Source organism: Heterodontus francisci, chromosome 9, assembly GCF_036365525.1.
Source record: "Heterodontus francisci isolate sHetFra1 chromosome 9, sHetFra1.hap1, whole genome shotgun sequence".
Taxonomy (NCBI): domain Eukaryota; kingdom Metazoa; phylum Chordata; class Chondrichthyes; order Heterodontiformes; family Heterodontidae; genus Heterodontus; species Heterodontus francisci.
Window position 1 is genome coordinate 55,491,840 of NC_090379.1, and position 26,037 is coordinate 55,517,876.

Below are 26,037 nucleotides of genomic sequence, written 5' to 3' on the forward strand. Positions count from 1 at the left end.
GTAGATTTGTCAAGCGTGATTTCCGTTTCGTAAATTAAATTAATACTTTACAACTGTCTTTACCAAGGAAGAAGATGCTGTGCAGGTCATGGTGAAAGAGGAGGTAATTCAGATATTTGAAGGGTTTAAAATTGATAAGGAGGTATTGGATTCCATACTTAACATTGATAAGGCACCAGGGCCAGATGAAATGCATCCAAGGATACTGAGGAAGTGCGAGTGGAAAATGCGGAAACACTGGCCATAATTGTCCAGTCTTAGATTCAGGGGTGGTGCCAGAGGACTAGAGAATTGCAAATGATGCACTATTGTTCAAAAAAGGGGTGTAAAGACAAACCCAGAAACTACAGGCCAATCGGTTTAACCTCAGTGATGGGAAAGCTTCTAGAAACGATAATTCGGGACAAAATTAATAGTCACTTGGGCAAATGCGGGTTAATTAGGGAAAACGAGGATGGATTTGTGAAGGACAAATTGTGTTTTACTAACTTGCTGGACATTTTTGATGAGGTAACAGAGAAGGTTGATCAGGGCAATGTTGTTGATGTAGTGTACAAGGACTTCTAAAAAGCATTTGATGAATTGCCACACAACAGACATGAGCAAAGTTTTAGCTCATGGAATAAAAAGGTACAGTAGCAACATGGATACGAAATTGGCTGAGTGGCAGAAAACAGAGGAAACAGAAAGCATTGGTTAATGGATATTTTTCAGACTGGAGGAAGGTTTGTAGTGGAGTTCTCCAACGGTTGGTGTTAGGACCCTTGCTGTTCCTGATATATATTAATGACATAGACCTTGGTGTACAGGGCACAATTTCAAAAGCGGATGTTACAAAACTTGGAAGCATTGTAAACTGTGAGGAGGATAGTGTAGAACTTCAAAAGGACATAGACAGGTTAGTGGAATGGGCGGACAAGTGGCAGATGAAATTTAATGCAGAGAAATGTGAAGTGATTTATTTTAGTAGGGAGCATGAGGAGATAAGAAAGGGTGCAACTCTGAAGGGGGTGCAGGAGCTGAGGGACCTGGGTGTATATGTGTATAAATCATTGAAGGACAGGAAGTCAAGACAGGTTGACAGAGCGGTTAAAAGCGGTTTGGGGCGGCACAGTGGCGCAGTGGTTAGCACTGCAGCCTCACAGCTCCAGCGACCTGGGTTCAATTCTGGGTACTGCCTGTGTGGAGTTTGCAAGTTCTCCCTGTGTCCGCGTGGGTTTTCTCCGGGTGCTCCGGTTTCCTCCCACAAGCCAAATGACTTGCAGGTTGGTAGGTAAATTGGCCATTATAAATTGCCCCTAGTATAGGTAGGTGGTAGGGAAATATAGGGACAGGTGGGGATGTGGTAGGAATATTGGGATTAGTGTAGGATTAGTATAAATGGGTGGTTGATGGTCGGCACAGACTCGGTGGGCCGAAGGGCCTGTTTCAGTGCTGTATCTCTAAACTAAACTAAACTAAAAAGAGCATAATACAGCATCTCAGCCTTCATTAATAGGGACATTGAGTACAAAAGCAAGGAAGTTATGTTAAACTTGTACAGAACACTGGTTCAGCCTCAACTGGAGTATGTCCAGTTCTGGGTGCCACACTTTAGGAAAGATGTGAAGGCATTGGAGAGAATGCAGAAAAGATTCACAAGAATGGTTCCAGGCTTGAGGATCTTCAGTTACATGGATAGGTTAGAGAAATTGGGACTGTTTTTGTTGGAGAAAAGAAGGTTGCGAGGAGATTTGATAGAGGTATTCAAAATCATGAGGGGTCTGGACAGGGTAGATAGGGAAAACTGTTCCATTGGTGGAGGAATCAAGAACAAAAGGGCACAGATTTAAAGTAATCGGTAAAAGAAGCTAAATGACATGAGGAAAAACAAATTCATGCAGCAAATGGTTAGGATCTGGATGGCACTGCCTGAGAGTGTGATGGAGGCAGGTTTAATCAAGACATTAAAGAGGTGATTGGATCTTTATCTGAAAAGCAAGAACGTGCAAGGCTACGAGAAGGCCGGGGAGTGGCATTAGGTAAACTGCTCTTGTGGAGAGCTGGCGCAGACACCTTGGATCGAATGACCTTCTTCTGTACTGTAACAATTCTGAGATTCTGTAATTCTATGTCAAGCAGTAGAAAGAGTTGAGTTGATGGAACAGTGACCTGAGGTTGCCATTAACAAACTAGCTGTACAAATTTCGAAGGTATGCAGCTTTGCTTCTCAGATATAGCTCTCTAATTGGTAGCTTTGGAGTCTAAACACAGCAGTTCAGTATGTAACTTACACAGTGAGATGTACTGCTCTGCATTAACAAAAATCATCAATTTCCTGTACTTACTTCTATCTCTGAAATTCCTCGAGACATTTTTACAATAAAGAGTTATGGAAAGGCAAGACTCTATTACACAAAATAATCATTTTGCACATTAATGCAAAGCAGACTCTACCGGTAGTCTATGCTTGCACCAGCCCAAAAATGGCAAATAAAATGGGGCACATAAACTTCAATGGGCTGTGGCACTTTAGAAATGTCATATTAATAATATGTGAAAATAAATTCTAATGTTATGTGTGCTGAAAATATTTTTCAGTAATGTATTTTTCATGTCACCAGAAACTTCATCCACAATATTCTGGGCAAAGAAAAATATAATCACTTACAGATAGATGGCATCTTTCTGGGCATACAATCCCAGTACCACTGTGCCCCTCAGGAAGTGAGCAGCTTCAATAAAGGCGTCATTCACTGAAACAAAAGACAGAAGTTTATGGCACTGGATTTCGTAAATATGACATAAGTTCCGATGAAGGGTCACTGACCCGAAACGTTAACTCTGCTTCTCTTCCCACAGAAGCTGCCAGACCTGCTGAGTGATTCCAGCATTTCTTGTTTTTATTTATGACATAAGCAAATGTTGATTTCAAAAGAATCTATTTTCTATGCAACTTGATCTTCAGAGATTGCTAGTGCAACCTTATGTGTTATAGACTCTGTTTGGTAACAATTAAAACACCATTGGAGATTTCAGAGAAGCAGATGTTTACTTATTTCACTGGAAATTTGATAATAGAAATAAAAGGATTTCAGCATACAACACAAAAGTCCCACAGTGCTTACTCATAAATCTGATGGTGTAGGAGTTCAATCAATGTGGCATTCTGAAGGCCAGCATCCACAACCCCAAATCTGTCAGGTGAAAAAAAGCTATCATCCCAACCTATCAGGCCTACATGTAACTCTCATCCAAACCAAATGTCCGACTGTCAATGCTCTCTGAAGTCCCACAGGTAATAGAGATGAATAGTTAGTACTGTCTGTATCACCAGAACAAATTTTAAAATAAAATAGTGAGAGATCAATTGTAAGATTGATGTCATCATTAGCATTAAATAGAATGCGCACAACAACTGTCATTTATACAGCACTGTTACGACCAGGTGGGAAAGGTGTCTAGGGTTCCCTCTCAGCCTTCACCTGGTCTTACCTTAACAGAATTTAATTTTAAACACACCATGTTTTTAGCTCCCCCTTGGTGAATCCTTGTTCACCGCTTTCCAATTATAAGGCAAAGAAACTAGCACAACCAGGTTTTCTTAGGTTTAAAGAAGAAAGATTGAAATTTTATCAAACTTAAACTCTAATTTGGTTAACGCCTACAGATACACAGCACGCCCATGCTAACATGCATATGCGATACACACATGCAAATAGTGACAGAAAAGAGCAGAAGCAAAATAAAGTGGAAAAGTTTGAGGCAATATCTGAAGAGTTTTTTTTTTACAGTTCTTTGAGCTCACTGTAGAGTCCTTGATTGTAGGTAGATCTTGCTTTTCGCTGGGACCCAGTATTCTTCTTAAACCTTGTTCGCTGTAGAAGACTTTTCTCTCTTGGGGTTCATGTGTCTTCAGTGGATTCAGAGGCTTATGAGAAAGAGATGGGAGCAGACAGGAGAGATCTTCTCAGGCCAGGAGCAAACAGACACTCTCTCAGCTCAAACTATTTGTACAATTCAGAAAACCCCAGGTTGCCAAGCAGGTTAGTCACATAACTAAGTGGTTTGACCATATCTTGGACTGTATCACCTGAGCAGTCTCTGGAATGCTCCTCTTACACACAATACCTGGTGATCAACATCCATTGTTGGTTGAATGTGTCAGGGAATTGTCCTTTGTCCTTCCAATCACCGTCTATTAATATGCAAATATCTTTTCCAGCCACGACTGATCTGATTAACAAGTCCTTTCTTCACTCCAGTAACAGCTTAAAATCAATGTTCATGACAAAATTAATGTGCCTCATTCTTGGCAGGTGGTGGTCTAGCATGACACCTCCACACCCAGCAGAATGAAATGCGATTTGAGAAAAGGCAACATTTCATTAAAAGGGTCAAGAGAAAATATGATACAGAAAAAAAGCATGCATTTATCTCATTCATTCCCATTCATTCATAAATCCTACAAACTATTAAAATCGCCCTTTTTTGTCATCCCAATAAACATATGGTTCTTGGGGAAGTTTATTTTTCAGTTTGCCATTTTCATGACTGCCTTGGGTGTCTTTGATGGTTAGGTTTAATTAGCCCTGAGTTGGAATTTCTGTTAAGGAGAGTCAGTAGGGGGCGGGTCTATCCTGAACTCTCAGTGCTTTGCTAAATCATGCAAACGCTTTTGACTTTTGGGGGTGGGTGGTTTTCTTTAGTTCTGATTGTGGGGGAGGATTCTTTGCTAATCTCCCCTTTGTCCCAGAGGACACTCCTGCCTGTAGGTATTTGTGCAGACTCTACTGCACTCCCCTATGGCACTTCAACTAGGTGAGGCATCACCCTCATGGTTTCTGTGCCACCTAGAGGTCTTTCTTTGTCTCTGCAGGTTCCTGTACATGCTGTTAGCAACTCTGGTGGGGCGTTTCTAGTGTCTGCATTTACATAGGAGGATGTGGGGTCTAACCTTTCACGTTGTTCAGAGTTGGCTGACCGGACAGTAGAGGTTTTCATCCGGGATTCCTCCTGGACTTCCTTTAACCTGCCCTCTTGATCACTTTGTCCCCTTCCCTGTCTAACCTTTTGCCAGCCTTGTGCCTGCCTGTTCACTTTTGTTCTTGGCAGGGGTCCCTTACAGTTCACCAGCCCTCTGCTGGAGGGTTCTCCTAACACTGATACAGGACTTAGGGATGCAGGTTTCACTGTAGGCTGGGGTTTCCCCCCAACCTGGCACATGTGGCAATTCCTGCAGTACTCCACCACATCTTTGTGGAGTTTTGGCCAGTCTAACTGCCGTCTTATGCGGCTTTGGTCTTTCGTATACCGGCATGTACAGCCACTGTAGTCTCCTTCTTAATATTTCTCTCCGGTACCTCTGTGGCACCACTAACTAGTGAACTACTGTCCATTCCTTGCTCTCAGGTCTGTGAGGAGAACTCCATTTCCTCATCAGTACCTCATTCTTTAAATAGTAGCAAACAGGGACTCTCTCTGCTTCGCTTTCAGACTGGGCAGCCTGTGCTAACTCTTGCAATACTGGGTTGATTCGCAGAGCCCCAGCTAGGGAAAATCCATTTAGAACATAGGAACACAAGAAATAGGAGCAGGAGTAGGCCGTTCAGTCCCTCAAGCCTGCCCCGCCATTCAATAAGATTATGGCTAATCTGCCCCAGACCTCAACTCCTTTTTCCTGCCAGTTCCTCATAGCCCTCAACTCCCCGATATTTCAAAAATCTATCTACCACCTCTTTAAATACTTTCAGTGATCTAGCCTCCACAACTCTGGGGTAGTGAATTCCAGACATTCACTAACATTCACTACCCTCTGAGAGAAGAAATTCCTTCGCATCTCAGTTTCAAATGAGTGTCCCCTTATTCTGTAACTATGTCTCCTAGGTCGAGTGGAAACATCTCGTCAACATCTACCCTGTCTAGCCCCCTCAGAATCTTGTACGTTTCAATAAGATCACCCCTCATTCTTTTAAACTCCAATGAATAAAGGCCTAACCTGTTTAGCCGTTCTTGATAAGGCAACCTCTTCATCCCAGGAATCAGTCTAGTGAATCTCTTTCGAACTGCCTCCAATGCCAGTATATCCTTTCTTAAATACAGGGACCAAAACTGTACACAGTACTCCAGGTGCAGCCTCATCAACACCCTGTACAGTTGTAACAAGACTTCCCTATTTTTAAACTCCAACCCCCGAGCAATAAATGCCAAAATTCCATTTGCCTTCTTAATTACTTGCTGCACCTGCATGCTAACCTTTTGTGTTTCATGCACAAGAACACCCAGATCCCTCTGTGCTGCACTTTTTTGCACACTCCATTTTGATGCTTTCTACCAAAGTGCATGACCTCACACTTTCCTACATAAAACTCCATCTGCCAAGTTTTTGCCCACTCACTCAACCTATGCAATCTCCTCGCAGATTCCTTATGTCCCCATCACAACATGCCCTCCCACCTATTTTTGTACCATCAGCAAATTTGGATATATTACACACTCTGCCCCTTCCTCCAAGTCATTAATATAGATAGTAAATAAATGAGGCCCTAGGACTGATCCTTGTGGCACTCCGCTAGTTACGTCTTTCCAACCTGAAAAAGACCCATTAATCCTGACCGTCTGTCTTCTGTGAGTTAACCAATCCTCAATCCATGATAATACATTACCCCCAAGACCATGAGCTCGTATCTTGTGCAACAATCTTTTATGTGGCACCTTATTGAATGCCTTCTGGAAATCCAAATACACTACCTCTACCGGTTCCCCTTTATCAACTCTGGGTCTCCTAACTTTCCAAAGAAAGTCTCAGACAGACAGACCTGGTCATCTGTCGGCAGTGCCAATTCAGTGTCCTCTGGAGGAACTGGTTTGATCATGGCCTGATCCACTGCACATTCAGAGAAACTGCAGGGGTCCATCTCCTGCCATTGCCCTGTTTCTCTGACCTCCTGCGGTCTTTCTTTTACTAATGGGGGGGCTACCACCTTCACCCCTGCCAGATCATTACCTAGGAGCAGGTCTACTAGGAACAATCCCTATGGTCACCGGTCCTGAAATTAGATCGCATTCCAGGTGCACCCGGTGTACAGGTACAGGCATACCCTGCCCTCCAATACCATTCACTACCATTCTACTGTTCACTGCACTCTCTGAGGGAAAGGTCAGGCCTTTTCCCAGTAAAAGGGATCCAGCGGCCCGTGTCCCTGAGAATTACTATGGGCTTGCTTGCCCCACTCGAGTGGTATGGGGTTACTTTCCCTTCAGACACAAAACCCTGATAACCCTCAGGAATCCTATTAAAGTTTCCTGCACTTGCAGCCATAAGCTTCCTGGGTCTCACTCTTACTGCAATTAGAGCCACAGCTTGTTCTGCTGTGCTTTCCATCAGGTTCTCTTCTTCACTGAGCGGTGTGCCCTGATTAACCCTACAGGTTTTCCCTTCAGTTTCTGGCAGTCAGCTTTTAAATGCCCTTTATTACAATGGAAGCACACAGGTCTCCAGGTCTCACTCCTGCTCATAGCAACTTCCTTTTTGGCTAAAGGAGGACCCCCTGTGTCTCCTGCTTTTCTTTCTCTCCCAGGACTGCTTGGGCTCCTATCACCTTCCCATCCTTTGTCCTTTTCGGATTTATGGTGGTGATGAGAAAAGGTTCTCCCCTGGGAAACCGACATAAATTAAAGCAAACTCATCGGCCAGAACGGCCGCATGCTGGGCTCTCTGAACCTACTGCTCCTCTATATGGAGAGTGGGAGAGAGTGTTTAAATTCCTCTAACAGAAATACTTCTCTGAGATTCTCATAGCTGAGCTGTCCTTTAACAGCACTCAGCTACTGGTCAAAAGCCAGCTGCTTACTTCTTTCAAACTCCAGATAAGTTTGATTAGCTTGTTTCTTGAGGGTTCTAAACTTTTGGCGATAGACTTCAGGTACTAATTCATATACCCCGAGGATAGCATTTTTGGTCAGTTCATAATTTGATGAACTCTCATCTGGCAACAAGGAATAAATCTCATGGGCTTTTCCAGTTAGCTTGTTCTGCAGTAAAAGAGGCCAGGTCTCAGCTGGTCATTTTAGTTGCCTTGCTGTTTCTCAAAGGACACAAAAAATTGTTATAGATCCTCCTCATTGGATCCTGGAATTAGTTGAGCTAGTTTTAACAATTCTGTACCTAGCCCTGGATTATGCTCCTCCTTATTGGCTATGCTTTCACTGGGGTTACACTGTTGCCCCCTAGTTAACTCAAGCCGCTTCAGTTATCTTTCTTCATATTCCTTCCAGAATATTCTTTCTCTCTCCCTCTTCTGCCTTTCATTTTCTTCATGTTCCTTCTGGAAGGCTCTCTCTTTCTTCCTATCCTGCCTTTCTCTTTCTCTTTCTTCTAACAATACCCTGTCGGAGTCTGCTTCTAACCCTGTTTCTGCTCCTTCAGATTCAAGGGAAAAATGGTTGGCCACTAGCCTTAGGAGTTCAGACTTTCTAGCCTTGCCATGTACAGTGATCCCACACTGCTCAGACATTTTTCTCAGCTCCTCCATAGACAATGCTTTTAACTTATCCCAAGTTACTTTACCCTGGCATGGGGAGCTACTAGCTTCAGTTGCAGGCATGTTAATATTCAAGCACACACAATCACAAGAAAACCTGTATTGAAATCTTGTTCTTTTTTGATTGGGAACAATTTGGCTTTCCACTTCCAATTTCTCTCATTTGTCTGTGCGTAAAATCCAGGACGTTAGCCACCAAATTTCTGTTAGGACCAGGTGAGAAAGGTGTCTAGGGGTTCCCTCTCAGCCTTCACCTAGTCTTACTGTAACTGGGTTTAATTTTAAACACACCATGTTTTTAGCTCCCCCTTGGTGAATTCTTGTTCATCGCTTTCCAATTATAAGGCAAAGAAACCAGCACCAACAGGCTTTCTTAGGTTTAAAGAAGATTGAAATTTTCGGATACATGATGTGCCCATGCAAGCATGCACACACGATACACACGTGCAAATAGAGACAGAAAAGAGAAGAAAAATAAAGCAGAAAAGTTTGAGGCAATATCTGAAGAGTTGTTGTTACGGTTCTTCGAGCTCACTGTAGAGTCCTTGATTGTAGGTAGATCTTGCTTTTCATTGAGGCCCAGTATTCTTCTTAAACCTTGTTTGCTGCAGGGGTTCATGTGTCTTCAGTGGATTCAGAGGCTTGTGAGAAAGAGATGGGAGCAGACAAGAGAGATCTTCTCAGTCCAGGAGCAACAGACAATCTCTGAGTTTGTACAATTCAGAAAACCCCAGGTTGCCAAGCAGGTTAGTCATGTGACTAAGTGGTTTGACCACATCTTGGACTGTATCACCTGAGCAGTCTCTGGAATGCTCCTCTTACACACAAGGCCTGGTGACCAAGGTCCATTGTAGGTTGAATGTGTCAGAGAATGGTCCTTTGTCCTTCCAATCACCATCTGTTAATATGCAAATGTCTTTTCCAGCCACGGCTTTAACAAGTCCTTTCTTCACTCCAGTAACAGTTTAAAATCAATGTTCATGACAACGTTAATGTGCCTTATTCTTAGCAGGTGGGGGCCTAGCATGACAAGTACCAATGACGTAACAAAATGATCCAAGGCATTTCACAAGAGGTGATAAAAGCTAGGAGAGGTGGCTGAAGGTGTGACCTTCTCAGACACTGTTCTCTAATTGGTAGCTTTGAAAGCAGAAGAAGTATCTGAGGAGGCTTTCAAAGAGGGAAGAGACTAACAAAGTGAACCTAAAGGCTCTGCCACCAAACAAAGAAAAGAAGCATGTGGGGATGCGAGGAGGTCCAAAGTCAAAAGAGCAGAGTATTTGCACATATGCTATACAGCTAGGGAGAGACAAGGCCATGAAGGGATCTATTCATTTATTTTTATTTAGAGATACAGCACTGAAACAGGCCCTTCGGCCCACCGAGTCTGTGCCGACCAACAACCACCCATCCATACTAATCCTACATTAACCCCATATTCTCTACCTCATCCCACCATTCTCCTACCACCTACCTACACTAGGGGCAATTTATAATAGCCAATTTACCTATCAACCTGCAAGTCTTTGGAGGTGGGAGGAAACCAGAGCACCCAGCGGAAACCCACGCAGACACAGGGAGAACTTGCAAACTCCGCACAGGCAGTACCCAGAATTGTACCCGGGTCGCTGGAGCTGTGAGGCTGCGGTGCTAACCACTGTGCCGCCCTGAATTTGTAAACAAGGGATGAGCATTTTGAATTCAATGGGAAATGGTGAGCTAAATGAGGGCTGGTAAGGACAGTGGAGAGTGGAAGTTTATGTACGTTGAGAGTTTCTAGTGGGCACAGTATTGGAGAAGTCAAAGTTGAGAATGCCGATGGTATAGCTGAGGGTTTCAGCAATAGTGGAGGCTGAGATGGGGGACACATGATGTTGCAGTTGATGGATAGAATATGAGGTTTGAAGTCCAGTGTCAAACAGGACACAAAAGTTGTGTGCCGTTGAATTCAACCTAATAGAGCTACTGAGAGGGCATGGAATTCAGGTCAAGTGTGTGGAATATTTTTTTTTTAAATGGCAGGAGTGATACAGAATGATATCAGTCTTGCCACTCCATCCTAAATCTCTCACATTTAATCTTATATCTATGTTTCCTCATTCTGTACCCCTCAACCACTAGAAATATTCGATGTAAACACTGAGTGTTTTGTAGGAAGGTTCCTACCCGGAATATTGACCTGTTTCAATCTAAACACCTTCTAATAAAAATAGTCCAATTTTTTCAAGTAAAAACAGAAAATGCTGGAAATGCTCAGTAGGTCAAGTAGCAAGAAGTTCGGTCCAGAAAAGATTGCAGAGGCAATTTGGAATGAAATGATGGATGGATTTGCAAAGGAGAATTTTGAAATCAATGTGCGAAGCAATGCGGGGGCACATTTGAAAGTCTGCAGGGAGAAAAGTGATAGGTCAGCAAGACTAACCATTGGTCAGGATGTGGGGGGCAAAAATACTGGATACACTGAAGTTTATGTAGGGTGGAAATCAGGAGATCGCTGAGCATGGCACTGGAAAAGTCAAGCTGAAAGCTGATAAAGATACTGGGAAGGAGTTGGCAGCAATGGATGTGAGATAGGGACAGAGATGGGGGATATTACAGAGGTGGAAATAATTTGGTCTTCATTATGCACTGGATTTGGATTTTGCAACACCACACTAAGGTTGTTCAGCTTGGGCAGGTAGCTGGGAAAGGGGTGGATTCAGGATCTGCAATGCAGAATTTCTGCTGAATTCCAAACAGAAGGGTAGCTGACAGCACAATGGCAGTCGTGCAATTGAAGAGGATGGTGAGAGGTAAAGCTGGTGTTCTTGAGATATATATCGAAGCTGATCCTGTACTTGTAGACTTGTGGAGGGGACCTTGTACTTCAAAATGTCAAATCTAATTTCCTTTAATTTGCCTCCAGTGATTGAATCCACACAGACATATTGAAGCAACATGCGCTCAAGAGTGATATGACAGTGACAATAAATTCTGAATGATTTAGTCTGAAGTTCTTATTGTACCTTTTCTCATGCCTGGGCTGAATAATCCTACAACAGAAATGTCCGACTGAGATTTGAGATCATCGTGTAACTGTCTTCTTAGATAGGCTTCAACATCTTCTGTTGATGTTAATAGGACAGGATTAACTACTCTGCTCCTAAAATAAAGAACAAATGATGATCATCAAGTAACAACTCCCAGAGCAAGCAAAACAGCCGCAAATTACTAATAATAGAACTCTTACAATTTCTGCCGAGCAAAGGAACAAGGTGCAGCTTAATTGCAAACTACAGTTGCTCAAATTCAGCAACTGCAACTAACCATATTTTATTTGAATGCCTGATTCAAGGAAGTTGGTGCATCCTCTAAAATATTTAGTTTCTAAATAGTTCATCATTATAAATGTAAGCCCAGCGATTATTCCGCAGTATACAAATGCTGTCTTCTAAGCACATAGTGTACTGACATCCTCTAGTGGATGTAATGGGTGCCACTGAGTCAGACATTCACCAGAATGCAGTTACAACAGCAACATTAAATAGCAACTTTAATGTTCTAAAACTTTCCAAGGTGCTTCATAGGTGCACTATCAAATAAATCTTGACATCGAGCTATATAAGGAAATATTAAAGCAAAAGCTTGGCCAGATTTTAAGAAGCATCATAAAGGAGAGAAGAGATGTAGAGAGCTGGAGACGTTTAGGGAAGGAATTCCAGAGCTTAGGGTCTTGACAGCTGAAGGCATAAGAGCCACTGATGGACGTGCGGTGGGATGGAGGAATCCACTGTTGGTGGAGGGGCAGTGCAGCCCGGCCTGACCAACCAGGCCCAGGCTTCGGCCCCCAACCCTGAGCAAGTGCTGGTCGACTTCAATAAACTGCAGCAGGAGCAGTGGGGACTGGCAGGAAATGGGGCCGAGCTGGAGCAGAAGGTGGCAGAGCATGGGCTCATGATGGACATGCCAACAGAGGTTGATCCCAGATGCAAGTGTTACAGATGGTGGGAGGTATGCTGGTGGAAAGGGCCATGAGGGAGATCCTGCCTGCTCTCGAGAGTAACAAGCAGCAGCTGGTGAAGTTGGTTGCGAACCTGAATGGCCAGTTGCAGACCATGGCCCGGGAGCTGAACGGGTGCCAGGAGAAGTACAACATCTGGCTGATGAACGAGGACGAGAAAGCAGCTTGGGAGAGCGAGTCCCGTGCCCGAGCGGGGGCCATGGGAGTCCTGGTGTCTTAGGGTGGTATTGGGGAGGTGGGCCTGTACCTACCTCACTCCCCTGACCATTGTTTTCAGATTCCCCCTTGAGGGAGCAGCAAAGCGTGTCTCAGGAAGGTGTTGTGAAATTCCTGGCTATTTGGCCTTGGGAGGCATCATGCTGGTGCTTGTCTGGGGCTCAGAAGGCTCCCGGTGGTTTATTATGCTAGAACCACAGCACGTAGTGACACTTGGCGTTTGTGTACTGGGATTCCATGCACAGTTTGAAGCCGCTGCAGACAAAGGCAGCCATCAGGAGGAGGGCGACGTTGAATATGTTTTTGTTGTGTTTGTGCCTTTAACCTGCTGATTAAACTGCGTGACTGTGAAAAATAAACCACTTATGGACGTGCTGTTCGAAATAGGTTTTTGGGAGGGAATCTGCAATTGGATCCAACTGCTCTACACAAACATCAGTAGCACAGTCTCAATCAATGGGTGGGAACCGGAAAGTTTTCCGATCAAATCTGGAGTCAGACAGGGCTGTCCTCTCTCCCCTGTCTTGTTTGTTTGCTGTATTGAACCTTTTGCTGAGTCCATCAGGAAGGATGCGGACATAAGAGGGGTGACAATCCCAGGCTGTGGAGGCACACAGGTGAAAGCCTCCATGTACATGGACGATATCACCGTCTTCTGCTTGGATCCACCATTCATTTGCAGGCTGATGAGCATCTGTGACCAGTTTGAGCTGGCCGCGGGAGCCAAAGTAAATTGTGGCAAGAGTGAGGCCATGCTGTTTGGGAATTGGGCCGACCAATCCTTTGTTCCCTTCACCGTCAAATCAGACTACCTGAAGGTGCTGGGGATATGGTTTGGTAGGGCCGGGGCGTGCGCCAAAAACTGGAAGGAGCATGTTGCCATGGTGAAACAGAAACTGGGCACGTGGAAACAGTGTTCTCTCTCCATTGCAGGTAAGAACCTGGTCGTCAGGTGCGAGGCGCTCACGTTGTTACTAGACGTGATGCAGGTCTGGCCCATACCCCACTTCTGCGCCATGGCAGTTACTCAAGCCATCTTCTGCTTTATCTTGAGATCCAAACTGGACCAAATCTGCAGGGACACGATGGTCAAACCTCTGGATAAAAGGGGGGAACAACATACTCAACGTCGCCCTCATCCTGACGGCCACCTTTGTCTGCGGTTGCATTAAGCTGTGCGTAGAACCCCAGTCCGTAAACACCAAGTGTCACTATGTGCTGAGGTTCTATCTGTCTCTGGTGTTGTGAAAGATGGGTCTGGCCACATTGCCGCAGAACACTCCATTCAGTTGGACCGTGCCACACCACCTATCCTTCTTGGAAAAGTTTGTGCAGTAAAACACCTTTAACCACAAATACATCAGGCAGTGTTCTGCACGGAACGTCCTCAAGGCCTTGCGGGAAAAGAAGGTAGTGGATCCTGTCGGATGGTTCCCCAAGCAGACTGTCAAAGTCATTTGACAGAATGCCTCATCGCCAGAAAATTCAAACAAGCACCAAGACATAGCTTGGCTGGTGGTGAGAAAGGCCCTCCCCATCAGAACCTTCCTGCATGCCTGGAGTCTCACCGCATCCGCACACTGCCCTTGAGGTGGCTGTGGTGGGGAAGAGACCGTCGTCCTTCAGGAATGGTCCTTTGTAAAGCAGGTGTGGAAAGAGATGCAGTGATTTTTGTCAAGGTTCATCCCGAGCAGCACCGTACGCAGGACTCTGTGCTCTATGGGCTGTTCCCTGGGACACACACCGAGATAAACATCAACTGTGGCTGGAGAACCATCAACTCAGTGAAAGACGCTCTTTAGTCTGCCCGAAACTTGTTGGTCTTCCAGTGCAAAGAGTTGTCCACAACCGAGTGTTGCAGACTGGCACAATTCAAGGTCCAGGACTACGTGCTGAGGGACGCACTAAAGCTTGGGGCAGTCGCCGTAAAGGCTCAATGGAGAAAGACCACTGTGTAAGGTCCTCCTGTCATAGTATACCGAGGGTCTGAAACATGTGTAAAACCCTTGGGCTGTATGCACCAACAATGTTTTTGCTATATAATGTAAATGTACATTTCATATAAAATGTAATGACCAGAGTTGTGAGGCACCTCATGTTCTGTGTAGAAGAAATCTGATCTCTATTGTACTTTCCGAAATGTCAAATTTGAACTGTTTTGAACTGTTTCATTATGTATTTTTTGCAAATTTTTATGAATAAAGTATATTTTTGGAAATAAAAAAGCCACTGGTGGAGCGATTAAAATAGAAAGTGCTGAAGAGGTCAGAATTAGAGGATCGCAGGTATATCAGAGGGTTGTAAGGCTGGAGGAGATTATAGGGTCGAGGCTATGCAGGGTTTGAAAACAGGTACAAGAACTTTAAAATCAAGGCATTGCTTAACTGGGAGCAGTTGTTGGTCATGGTGTACAGGGATGATGGATTAACAAGATCTGATGTGAAATTTTATGGGCTGTGCAAGAGTGGATTTGGTGGTGTGCGGGTTATATAATTAGGCAGGAGGTCTTTTTTCTCCAATTCCCGACGGTGGGATATTTTAAAGAAATTAAGTTGGCAGCAGGCATGTAGCTTTCCGGGGTTCCCCCAGCACTGTGGTGGATTGCAGCTTTGCATTCATTTAAATAACATGAATACTCATTATCCTACGCAGAGTTACAATTCAGTCCTACCTTCCCGATTAAGTGAACAGCAAGCGCTATTCCCGTGCCACCCGGTTCATGATTGTTTTACTGTGGCGTGCAACAGTTGGATTGTGCAGTTGAGTCTCAGGACTGTGCTCTTCTCTCTTTAATTCATCCGCTAAACTGACGCCAGCATTGAAATGGTTGTTTGCCTCCAGACTCTGCACTAGTAATTGTGAATCTGCTCAGGGGATGGCAGCGAAGGTATGGATCAGGGGGCAACCTGGAGGATCAGGGCAGGGTACTCGGGAAGGGAAGAGTGGGGTTGATTGGGAGCATGGAGGGGTGGGGGAGAGTAGAGTGGAGCGTCCAGGGTGTTGAATGGTTGCTATTGATGCTGAAGCTGCATGTTGTTGGCTGCAGGGGTGCTGGGTGGATTAGATCAGTATTGTGTGAAGATATTTGGCAAGGGCCTAAAGGGAGGGATGACTGTCGTCACGTCAGGGAGCTGTGGGGCAAATTGAGAGTACTGGCTGGCAGAGGGAACGGTCTTAGTTAATGGGGGCAAATGGAAGAACAGGGCCTTGATGGCGCCATCCTAATGGGGGTCAGCAGCACTGGTACTTGAGTATCCCCATGTGCTCGCCTGCTGGAGATAAGAGGGTCAATGTCGGTCAGGAGGTGGGAGGGGAGGGCAGGGGAGAATGAGACAAGGCTTACCCAGGGAGTGTCCCGAGAGGAAAGCCCTGGGGCAGATGGCACGCGCTCCTCCTCCATTTGGGTGCACCATGGCACCTGCCTGTCTCCATCAAGGGAACGAGCACCTGCAGGGAGGTCCAGGTTCCTCGTCCCCCTCTCGCTCAAATTCTGCTGCATGGAGCCCATGGCAACAACGATGGAGCGCAGGTCAGATCGCATGTGGCTCAAGTTCTCAACCAGACTCGCCATGGAGATCACCAGACGCTCTGCTGAGGAAGCCATGCACTCAAATGCCTAGGACATGGCAGAGAACATGACTTGCATAGACTCCGCCATGGCACACGCAAAGCCATGCATGACTTCAGGCATCTCCAACATATTTTCCACATGGCTCTGCTGCACCTTCAGCAGACCTCTCATAGCAACAGAGGATCATCATGAGCGTGGGGCTGAGCAGGGACCTGGTCCCCAGCAGTCCTCCGATTATCAAGGGACCTGGCTGGCACATGCTCCCTCAGCTGCTGGGACCTGTCTGTGTCGTGACCATCAGATTGTGGCCCAGATATTAATCTTAAACCGACCCTCCCACCCCCCCGGCGGACTGTGTGGGTGTATCTGCGCTGGCGAAGGTGGAAGAAGAGGCAGGTGACGATGCATCCTCTAGGGCATTGTCTTCCTCTCCTTCCCCACAGGAGGAGTCTTGGGCCTTGCGGCTTTCAGAGACTTGAGCGCGGGCATCTTCAATGGAGACACAGAGGCACATTAAGCATCAGCTTCTCATGAGTTCAGACACTTTCAGTGGGTGTGCACACAAGGCTGCATGACTGATGATGATGCTTCATCCTATGCCTTGAGCATCCTGCCTCGTCATCTCATATGTCCCTGCCTCCCTCTTCTCTTGCTATTTGGACAGCCTCCTCTTCAGCCAGTGTCAACACTCTGATGTCTGTTACACCTCCTCCTGTCCTCGCTCGAGATTATCATATGTGGATTTGTCCTGCAGGAGACAGTACAGATGGGATGAGAATTCTTTCGTTAAGAATCACAACCATTATAAACATGCATCAACATCACTCATTCAAAACTGGCTTTCGCACGACACATCCAAGCATATCAACAATGCCAATCGTGAACTTTGCACAAAATCATTTAGTATTTGACACCAAGGTTGCTCACACATTCCACTGCATGCTTTGTCTGCTCTCTGTCTTAAAGAGATGGAGCCAGGGTGACAAACAATGGAGCAGCTTTGCCAAGACCACTTACCCTTGCTGATCTGAGCAAGTCATTGATGCATTTGTGACACTGTACCCAAGTTCTGCACATCACCTCATGGTTCAAGATCTCCTCTGCAACCTCCATCCAGGCAGCCTTGGCCAGGCGGGAGGGTCTCCACACCCTATCTGCAGGGAAGAGGACCTCCTTCCTTTCCCTGACAGCTTGGAAGAGAACCTGCAAGGAGGCATCACCAAACCGTGGGGCAGGACGCTGCCTGCTGGCTGATATATTCTTCAGTGGGGCTACAGAGATAAAAGTAGATGATGTGAAGTTGGTGTTGAATTACAAAAATTAAAGGCAGCAAAACATTTTGGATTGGTTTCGAGTTTGCTTTCAAGCTCCATTCAGACACTTACATGACAGGAAGGCTTCTGATGTTTATAGCTATGGCGATCATGATGCTTGGTCCAGTGATGGCGGGTTCCACCAATGAAAGGCTGTTTCTGCCACCGAATCCCACGTGCCCCCAATGCCCGTCACCCCATGCTTCATTTACACAGAACCATAGAAAAGTTACGGCACAGAAAGAGGCCATTCAGTCCATCGTGCCTGCGCCAGCTGAAAAAATTAGCCACCCAATCTAATCCCACCTTCCAGCACCTGGTCTGTAGCCTTGCAGGTTACAGCACTTCAGGTGCATGTCCAGGTACCTTTGAAATGAGTCGAGGGCTTCTGCCTCCACCACTGATCCGGGCATTGAATTCTACACACCCACCACCCCCTGGGTAAAAAAGTTTTTCCTCATGTCCCCACTAATTCTTCTACCAATCACCTTAACCTATGAAATTAACATATGAAATAACGTAGGAAATGGGAAACCTGGTGGAAGTGGAAGTTACAGTGACTTCTGGTTCTGCCATCGGGAATGTCGCGGGACCCATAAAATCCCAGCCTTGGTGCAAGTTAGGACACAGACAGCAGAGTTTTGGACGACGTCAAGCTTACTGAAAGTAAAAAATGGGAGGCCGGCCAGGACTGCATTGGAATAGGCAAGTTCAGAGGTCACAAAGGCATGGATGAGGGTTTCATTAAATTAATACTGTTAGTTGATATTCGGTTACTTAGCATACAGCTTTGTTGACAGAATAAGAATCACATATATACAGTCCCACTCTTTCCATGATAGGCTAAAGTTAACTGTACATGAAACTTCATAACATAAAGGGCTTGAACAAACTGAGCTAACCACCCCACCCAATAAACTGAAGAATATAATTTCCAGATGCTGTAGCTTAATGTTCCAGCTATCCTTTTATGCAGAGTGTGAACCATGCCAGTGAAACAATTTAGTATTTTAATTTCCAGTAATATCACAGTTTAACCACTGAAATTTCCCCTTGAAAATTCTTAATTGGCATGACTGGAGTGATGATTACAGTTCACAGTGAATCAAGCAAATCTACTGTGTCCTTAAAGGAATTTGTCTCAGTAACATTATCTTTGAAAATTGCTTCCAGACCGTTGCCTAAATACCTTGCCACCACATTACTGTAATGCATCCATCAGTTGATGATTTTTCAAGTTTAGCAATCACATTCTCAGTATTTTGTGTCCATTTTTTAAAATTCATTCATCCTGGCATCACTGGCTAGGCCAGCATTTATTGCCCATCCCTAATTGCCCTTGAGAAGGTGTTGGTGAGCTGCCTTCTTGAACCGCTGCAGTCCATTTGGGGTAGGTATACCCACAGTGCTGTTAGGGAGTTCCAGCATTTTGACCCAGCGACACTGAAGGAACGGCGATATAGTTAGAAGTCAGGATTGTGTGTGACTTAGAGGGGAACTTGCAGGTGGTGGTGTTCCCATGTATTTGCTGCCCTTGTCCTTCTAGTTGGTAGAGGTCGCGAGTTTGGAAGGTGCTGTCACTGCTAACACTGCATCGGTGATGAAGGGAGTGAATGTTTGTGGATGGGGTGCCAATCAAGCGGGCTGCTTTGTCCTGAATGGTGTCGAGCTTCTTGAATGTTGTTGGAGCTGCACCCATCCAGGCAAGTGCAGAGTATTCCATCACACTCCTGACTTGTGCCTTGTAGATGGTGGACAGGCTTTGGGGAGTCAGGAGGTGAGTTACTCGCTGCAGGATTCCTAGCCTCTGACTTGCTCTTGTAGCCACTGTATTTATATGGCTACTCCAGTTCAGTTTCTGGTCAATGGTAATCCCTAGGATGTTGATAGTGGGGGATTCAATGATGGTAATGCCATTGAATGTCAAGGGGAGATGGTTAGATTCTCTCTTGTTGGAGATGGTCATTGCCTGGCGCTTGTGTGGCACAAATGTTGCTTTCCACTTCTCAGCCCAAGCCTGAATTTTGTCCAGGTCTTGCTGCATTTCTACACGGACTGCTTCAATATCTGAGGAGTCGTGAATGTGCTGAACATTGTGCAATCATCAGCGAACATCCCACTTCTGACCTTGTGGTTGAAGGAAGATCATTGATGAAGCTGCTGAAGATGGTTGGGCCTAGGACACTACCCTGAGGAACCCTTGCATTGATGTCCTGGAGCTCAGATGATTGACCTCCAACAACCACAACCATCTTCCTTTGCACTAGGTATGACTCCAGCCAGCGGAGAGTTTTCCCCCTGATTCCCATTGACCTCAGTTTTGCTAGGGCTCCTTGATGCCATACTCGGTCAAATGCTGCCTTGATGTCAATGGCAGTCACTCTCACTTCTTGAGTTCAGCTCTTTTGTCCATGTTTGAACCAAGGCTGTAATGAGGTCAGGAGCTGAGTGGCCCTGGCGGTACCCAAACTGAATGTCACTGAGCAGGTTATTGCTAAGCATGTGCCGCTTGATGGCACTGTTGATGACAGCTTCCATCACTTTACTGATGATTGAGAGTAAGCTGATGGGGAGGTAATTGGCCGGGTTGGATTTGTCCTGCTTTTTGTGTACAGGACATACCTGGGCAATTTTCCACATTGCAGGGTAGATGCCAGTGTTGTAGCTGTACTGGAACAGCTTGGCTAGGGGCACGGCAAGTTCTGGAGCACAGGTCTTCAGTACTATTGCCGGAATATTGTCAGGGCCCGTAGCTTTTGCAGTATCCAGTGCCTTCATTCATTTCTTGATATCACGCGGAGTGAATCGAAATGGCTGAAGTCTGGCATCTGTGATGCTGGGGACTTCAGGAGGAGGCCGAGATGGATCATCAACTCGGCACTTCTGGCTGAAGATTGTTGCAAATGCTTCAGCCTTATCTTTTGCACTGATGTGCTGGGCTCCCCCATCATTGAGGATGGGGATATTTGTGGAGCCACCTCCTCCAGTTAGTTGTTTAATTGTCCACCATCATTCACGGCTGGAAGTGGCAGGACTGCAGAGCTTAGATCTGATCCGTTGGTTATGGGATCGCTTAGCTCTGTCTATCGCATGCTGCTTATGCAGTTTGGCATGCAAGTAGTCCTGGGTTGTAGCTTCACCAGGTTGACACCTCATTTTGCAGTATGCCTGGTGCTGCTCCTGGCATGCCCTCCTGCACTCTTCATTGAACCAGGGTTGGTCTCCTGGCTTGATGATAATGGTAGAGCGGGGGATATGCCGGGCCATGAGGTTACAGATTGTGGTTGAGTACAATTCTGCTGCTGCTGATGGCCCACAGCGCCTCATGGATGCTCAGTTTTGCATTGCTAGATCTGTTTGAAATCTATCCCATTTAGCACGGTGATAGTGCCACACAACACGATGGACGGTATCCTCAATGTGAAGGCGGGACTTCGTCTCCGCAAGGACTGTGCAGTGGTCACTCATACCAATACTGTCATGGACAGAAGCATCGGCGGCAGGCAGATTGGTGAGGGCGAGGTCAAGTATGTTTTTCCCTCGTGTTGGTTCCCCCACCACCTGCTGCAGACCCAGTCTAGCAGCTATGGCCTTTAGGACTCAGCCAGCTCGGTCAGTAGTGCTGCTACCGAGCCACTCTTGGTGATGGACATTGAAGTCCCCCACCCAGAGTACATTTTGTGCCCTTGCCACCCTCAGTGCTTCCTCCAAGTGGTGTTCAACATGGAGGAGTACTGAGTCATCAGCTGAGGGAGGGTGGTAGGTGGTAATCAGTAGGAGGTTACCTTGCCCATGTTTGACCTGATGCCATGAGACTTCCAGGGCAACTCCCTCCCTACTGTATACCACTGTGCCACCACCTCTGGTGGGTCTGTCCTGCCGGTGGGACAGGACATACTCGGGGATGGTGGCAGTGTCTGGGACATTGTCTGTAAGGTATGATTCCGTGAGTATGACTATATCAGGCTGTTGCTTGACTAGTATGTGGGACAGCTCTCCCAACTTTGGCACAAGCCCCCAGATGTTAGTAAGGAGGACTTTGCAGGGTCGACAGGGCTGAGTTTGCCGTTGTCGCTTCCGGTGCCTAGGTTGATGCCGGGTGGTCCGTCAGGTTTCATTCATTTTTATTGACTTCGTAGCAGCTACGAGTAATGAGCCACAATATGTCAGAACCCAGCTTCAGCCCCCCACACCTCAGCATTCAACTGATTGGGTCCAAGATTCTTGGTAGAGGGAACCAGAATTTGAGGTCAGATATGCCCATTTACACTGATTCTAAAATCATGCTAAATTCTGGAATGTAACGTAGTGGGCATAGATATAAGCAAATTGTAGATTAATGAAGACAAAAGCTGGTGTCCCAGAAATTCCACCATTTACACCAGAATTACACATGGCTTAAGTTATGGTGATAGAAAAGAGGGACAAATTATCTACAAACCAGGAAGTGATTGCATTCACAGGCTTTGACTATCATTTAACTTAGTCAAGTTTAGCTCATTTATTTTTTCCAAATGATTTCAAAACAGGCAGGAAACATTCATAACACACCTGCTTCATCATTTCTGAACATAACCTTTCTTTAGAACATAGCCGGTCTGGCAGAAAAAAAGCTGAGTATTTCCAGCATTTTCTGTTTTTATTTCAGGTTACTGGCATCTGCAGTATTTTGCTTTTGACTTTGAAAATTATACATTTACAAATCTTAACATCCTCATGGTCATAAAATAGTTAATATGTTAGCCATGGCTCAGTTGATTATATTCTCACCTCTGAGTCAGAAGATTGTGAGTTCAAGTCTCACTCCAGAGACTTGCCCACAAAAATCTACGTTGACACTCAGTGCAGCACACCCTCAGTACTGCATGATCAGAATTGCCATTTTTTTTTTTTAGATGAAATGTTAAACCAAGGCCCTGCCTGCCCTCTCAGGTAGATATAAACAATCCCACAACACTATTTCGAAGATGATCAGGGGAGTTCTCCCCAGTGTCCTGACCGATATTTATCCACCAATCGACATCACAAAAACAGATCATCCAGTCATTATCACATTTTTTTTATGGGAGTTTGCTGTGTGAAAATTTCATGCCGCATTTCCTACAATGACTATTCTTCAAAAATACTGGATGTACTAAACAAATTTTAGGTGCAAGATGTTTACATATATTGAAAGAAAGAATTGCATTTAGTGTCAGCTGTGGCTCAGTTGATAGCACTCTTGCCTCTCAGTCACAAGGTTCAAGTCCCACTCCAGGACTTGATCACAAAAATCAAGGCTGATGTTCCAGTGAAGTACTGAGGCAGATGCCGCCTTTCGGGTGTGATGATAAACCAAGGCCCTATCTGCCTGCTTGGGTGGACATAAAGTCCCATGGCACTACTTTAAAGAAGAGCAGGGGAGTTATCCATGAAGTCCTGGCTGTTACGACTGAACGCTCAAAACAAAGCCCCTAATCAAAATATATGATTCTGATTGCGGTGGAAGAAACGTACTGTCAATTCAGTCCCGTCCCTCCACAGATCACCTAACATATCACTTTAAACTTTCCAAATTAAAGAAAACTACAGCCGAATTGAACCATCTATTAACCCCCAAATGAGGCGAACCAAGCCAGGTACCTCAAAGTCAACAAATTAACTGTTTATTAGAGAAAACTAAATTCTTAAACACTACTAAAATATAAACAAAATTTTTTTTTTTTTAAGTAACAAAAGTCCTTTCAGATTTATGCTCCTGCCGAAGTGGAATCTTCCAATGTGGAACAGTCCAAGGTTGCTTGAAGTCCTCGCAGCCATCTGATGGGAAAAAAAGGTTCTTCAATAGTAGGACAGTCACTAGTCTAGTTCAGCAGTTGAAGTGATGCTCTTCTTTTCCAGCAATGAACGCAGAAATTACAGTTCAGTCGTTAAAGTTATTTCTTTGAAGAAATTAATCTGGCTTGACTTTTCAGAATTCTGAGAGTATAATAAATAGGATTTAAACAGAGGGAGAGTTCTTCTATTTCCTTCAGTGTATGCTGGCAGACGGTCTGTGTGTCTGTGTCTGTCAAAAGCAGATTTTCAGCTAGTTTCAAAAATTAATCGCAACATTGTATATTTAACCTAAGTCTTTGAGTGGCTGTATCCAAGGCAACCACAATGCTCATTTTAAGCTGGTTGGTTCCCACTCTGTATGGTTGTATCCAACAGCAACCTTCTCTTACTCCTGAGGCTCGCTTGTTCTTAAAGCAGTACCGATCCTTTGTTGACTTAAAGACACACCACAGATTTCCCCCCCACCCCCACCCAAATCAGTAGGATCATAACATGGCCAATGATTATCCCTCAAACAACTTCAGAAAAACAGATTATCTGGTCATTATCACATTGCTGTTTGTGGGAGCTTGATGTGCACAAATTGGCTGCTGCATTTCCTACATTACAACAGTGACTCCACTTCTAAAGTACTTTATTGGCTGTAGAATGCTTTATGATGTCCGGTGTTCATAAAAAGTGCTATATAAATGCAAGTCTTTCTTTTTATAAAGGAATATGTCCTGCACCTATAGAATGTGTCTATTTCATCCAGTTTCATATTCCATATAGTTACTGATCTTTTTACTGATACAAAACAATCAACAACACAATAGCAGAAAGAAAGCCAGTCATTTTATTTTGGGTTCTTTGCCTACAGCCTGAAATTTTCCAAGCAACTACAACTGCTCTCTAGCTGATCTCAAATGTTTAAATGCAATTGCAATTGACTATTACCCTACAGGAAATATTTGAAAAGTAGCCTTGAATGGGCAGGGCAGATTAAACGCATCTTCATGTGCTCCAGCCTCCAGATTAGCAATGACCATCCACTGGTCTCTTAACACAGAGAATTTCTTCCCATTATCTGCCACAGACAATAACGTGAATGAGAGCAATATGGAAAAATTGCTGGCAGCTATACAATTGATGAACTTGAACAGTAAATCATTAAAAAAAAGCTTGTATGTAAATAAAAAATGGTGCTTGATTTTAATTCCCATGTGGGGATACAGCAAAGCAAGCGGTGTGCTCATCCAGGAGTTGCAGGAGGCAGGCTCAGGGGATTTTAATGGCTGGGCCTCAATATCATGCCACTTGCCAACTTCCCCATCAAAACATCCTGGAAGTTTGTGGTGAAGTAGCTACCAGACCGTTAAAATCAGATGTCAGAAGGAGCCATGGGAACCCAGGGGAAGGGTATGGTAAGTAGAATAGTGAAGATCAGCAGGAGAATTGCATTCCAGGGAATTGGTGGGGTGGCAGGGATGAGGGGTGGGGAGGTGGAAACAGGGACAGTGGAGACCATAGGATCATTCCTGCTACTCCTGATCAATAAAATAAATAACATTTTATAAACTTACCTTCTGGCCTTGACTGCTGTTCCTGACAGATTTGGCCTGACAGCTAAGTCATTACTGCTCATGACCTCAGAGGTCAGGTTAAAATAGCAGATTGTTGACATCATGGGAGTCCAATCTGCATAATTAAAGTAGGGCTCCAATGTCTTGGGGAGTATATCCTTGCCACTTGCAATGGGAAAGATCATTACAGGTAAGGAGTGGGTAAGTCTCCCATCTCACTTTATCTGCTCCCCGCTGATTTCCAGAAGAGCGGGAAGTTAAAATCAAGATCAAGGTCAAGGTCAAGATGTCTATCCAAGATTGTAACATATTCTATCATTTGGTTAACCACAGTAAATTTTGCTCCTCTGTTTTGCATTATTTGAATATTTTCCAATTTCAGCCTTGCACTCCCACGCATATTTCTTCTCTAAATGTTTGTGGGCAGACTGATTGGAAATGATTAACTTTACAAACATGTGTAAAGAGGAAATTCTCTCCAACAAAGCTTAAATCAAAAACACATTTCCTGATCTCAAAGCGCACACACCAAAATACAAAACCTAGCTTATAAAACAGAGGTACAGACTCCGATAATTTCAGTAATTTATTCCTGCCCTGACACGTGCAAACCAACGGGTTTGTGCTCCAAAACAATGTGACTTCCTTTACTTCAAGATGCCTAAACATTTCTGAATCTAAAGCAAGTAAGGTTAAAATTAAGGCCTGTGCTATCAAACTCACGCAAGTTACTTTGAATTTCTGTTGTTTATTTATTTATAGTCACTTGGTGGATGCATTACAGTACACATATTCCTAGCCTTGGTAAGAAAAATACAAATGCTTTGGAGATAAAAACCAGAAATGCTGGAATCACTCAGCAGGTCTGACGGCATCTGTGGAAAGAGAAGCAGAGTTAACGTTTCGGCTCAGTGACTCGTTAACTCTGCTTCTCTTTCCACAGATGCTGCCAGACCTGCTGAGTGATTCCAGCATGTCTTGTTTTTATTTCAGATTTCCGGCATCCGCAGTATTTTGCTTTTATTTTAATGCTTTG

At 44.8% G+C, this 26,037-nt stretch overlaps 1 protein-coding gene across 9 annotated transcripts in view; it reads right to left on the bottom strand.

Annotated features, from left to right (window-relative positions):
- The window catches only part of txndc16 (thioredoxin domain containing 16), a 201,569-nt gene that overhangs the window by 84,327 nt on the left and 91,205 nt on the right, over window positions 1-26,037 (bottom strand). For 6 of the 9 annotated variants that reach the window (XM_068039119.1, XM_068039122.1, XM_068039117.1 and 3 more), the window contains 2 exons: window positions 11,528-11,626; window positions 2,651-2,735 (listed from right to left, as the gene is read on the bottom strand). The exons of 1 other annotated variant lie outside the window; for it this stretch is intronic. In XM_068039119.1, coding sequence (XP_067895220.1) covers window positions 2,651-2,735; window positions 11,528-11,626 — 184 coding nt within the window. Of the gene's footprint in view, window positions 1-2,650; window positions 2,736-11,527; window positions 11,665-26,037 lie in introns of all 9 variants that reach the window. 2 more of the 9 variants (XM_068039121.1, XM_068039124.1) reach the window with 2 other exon arrangements.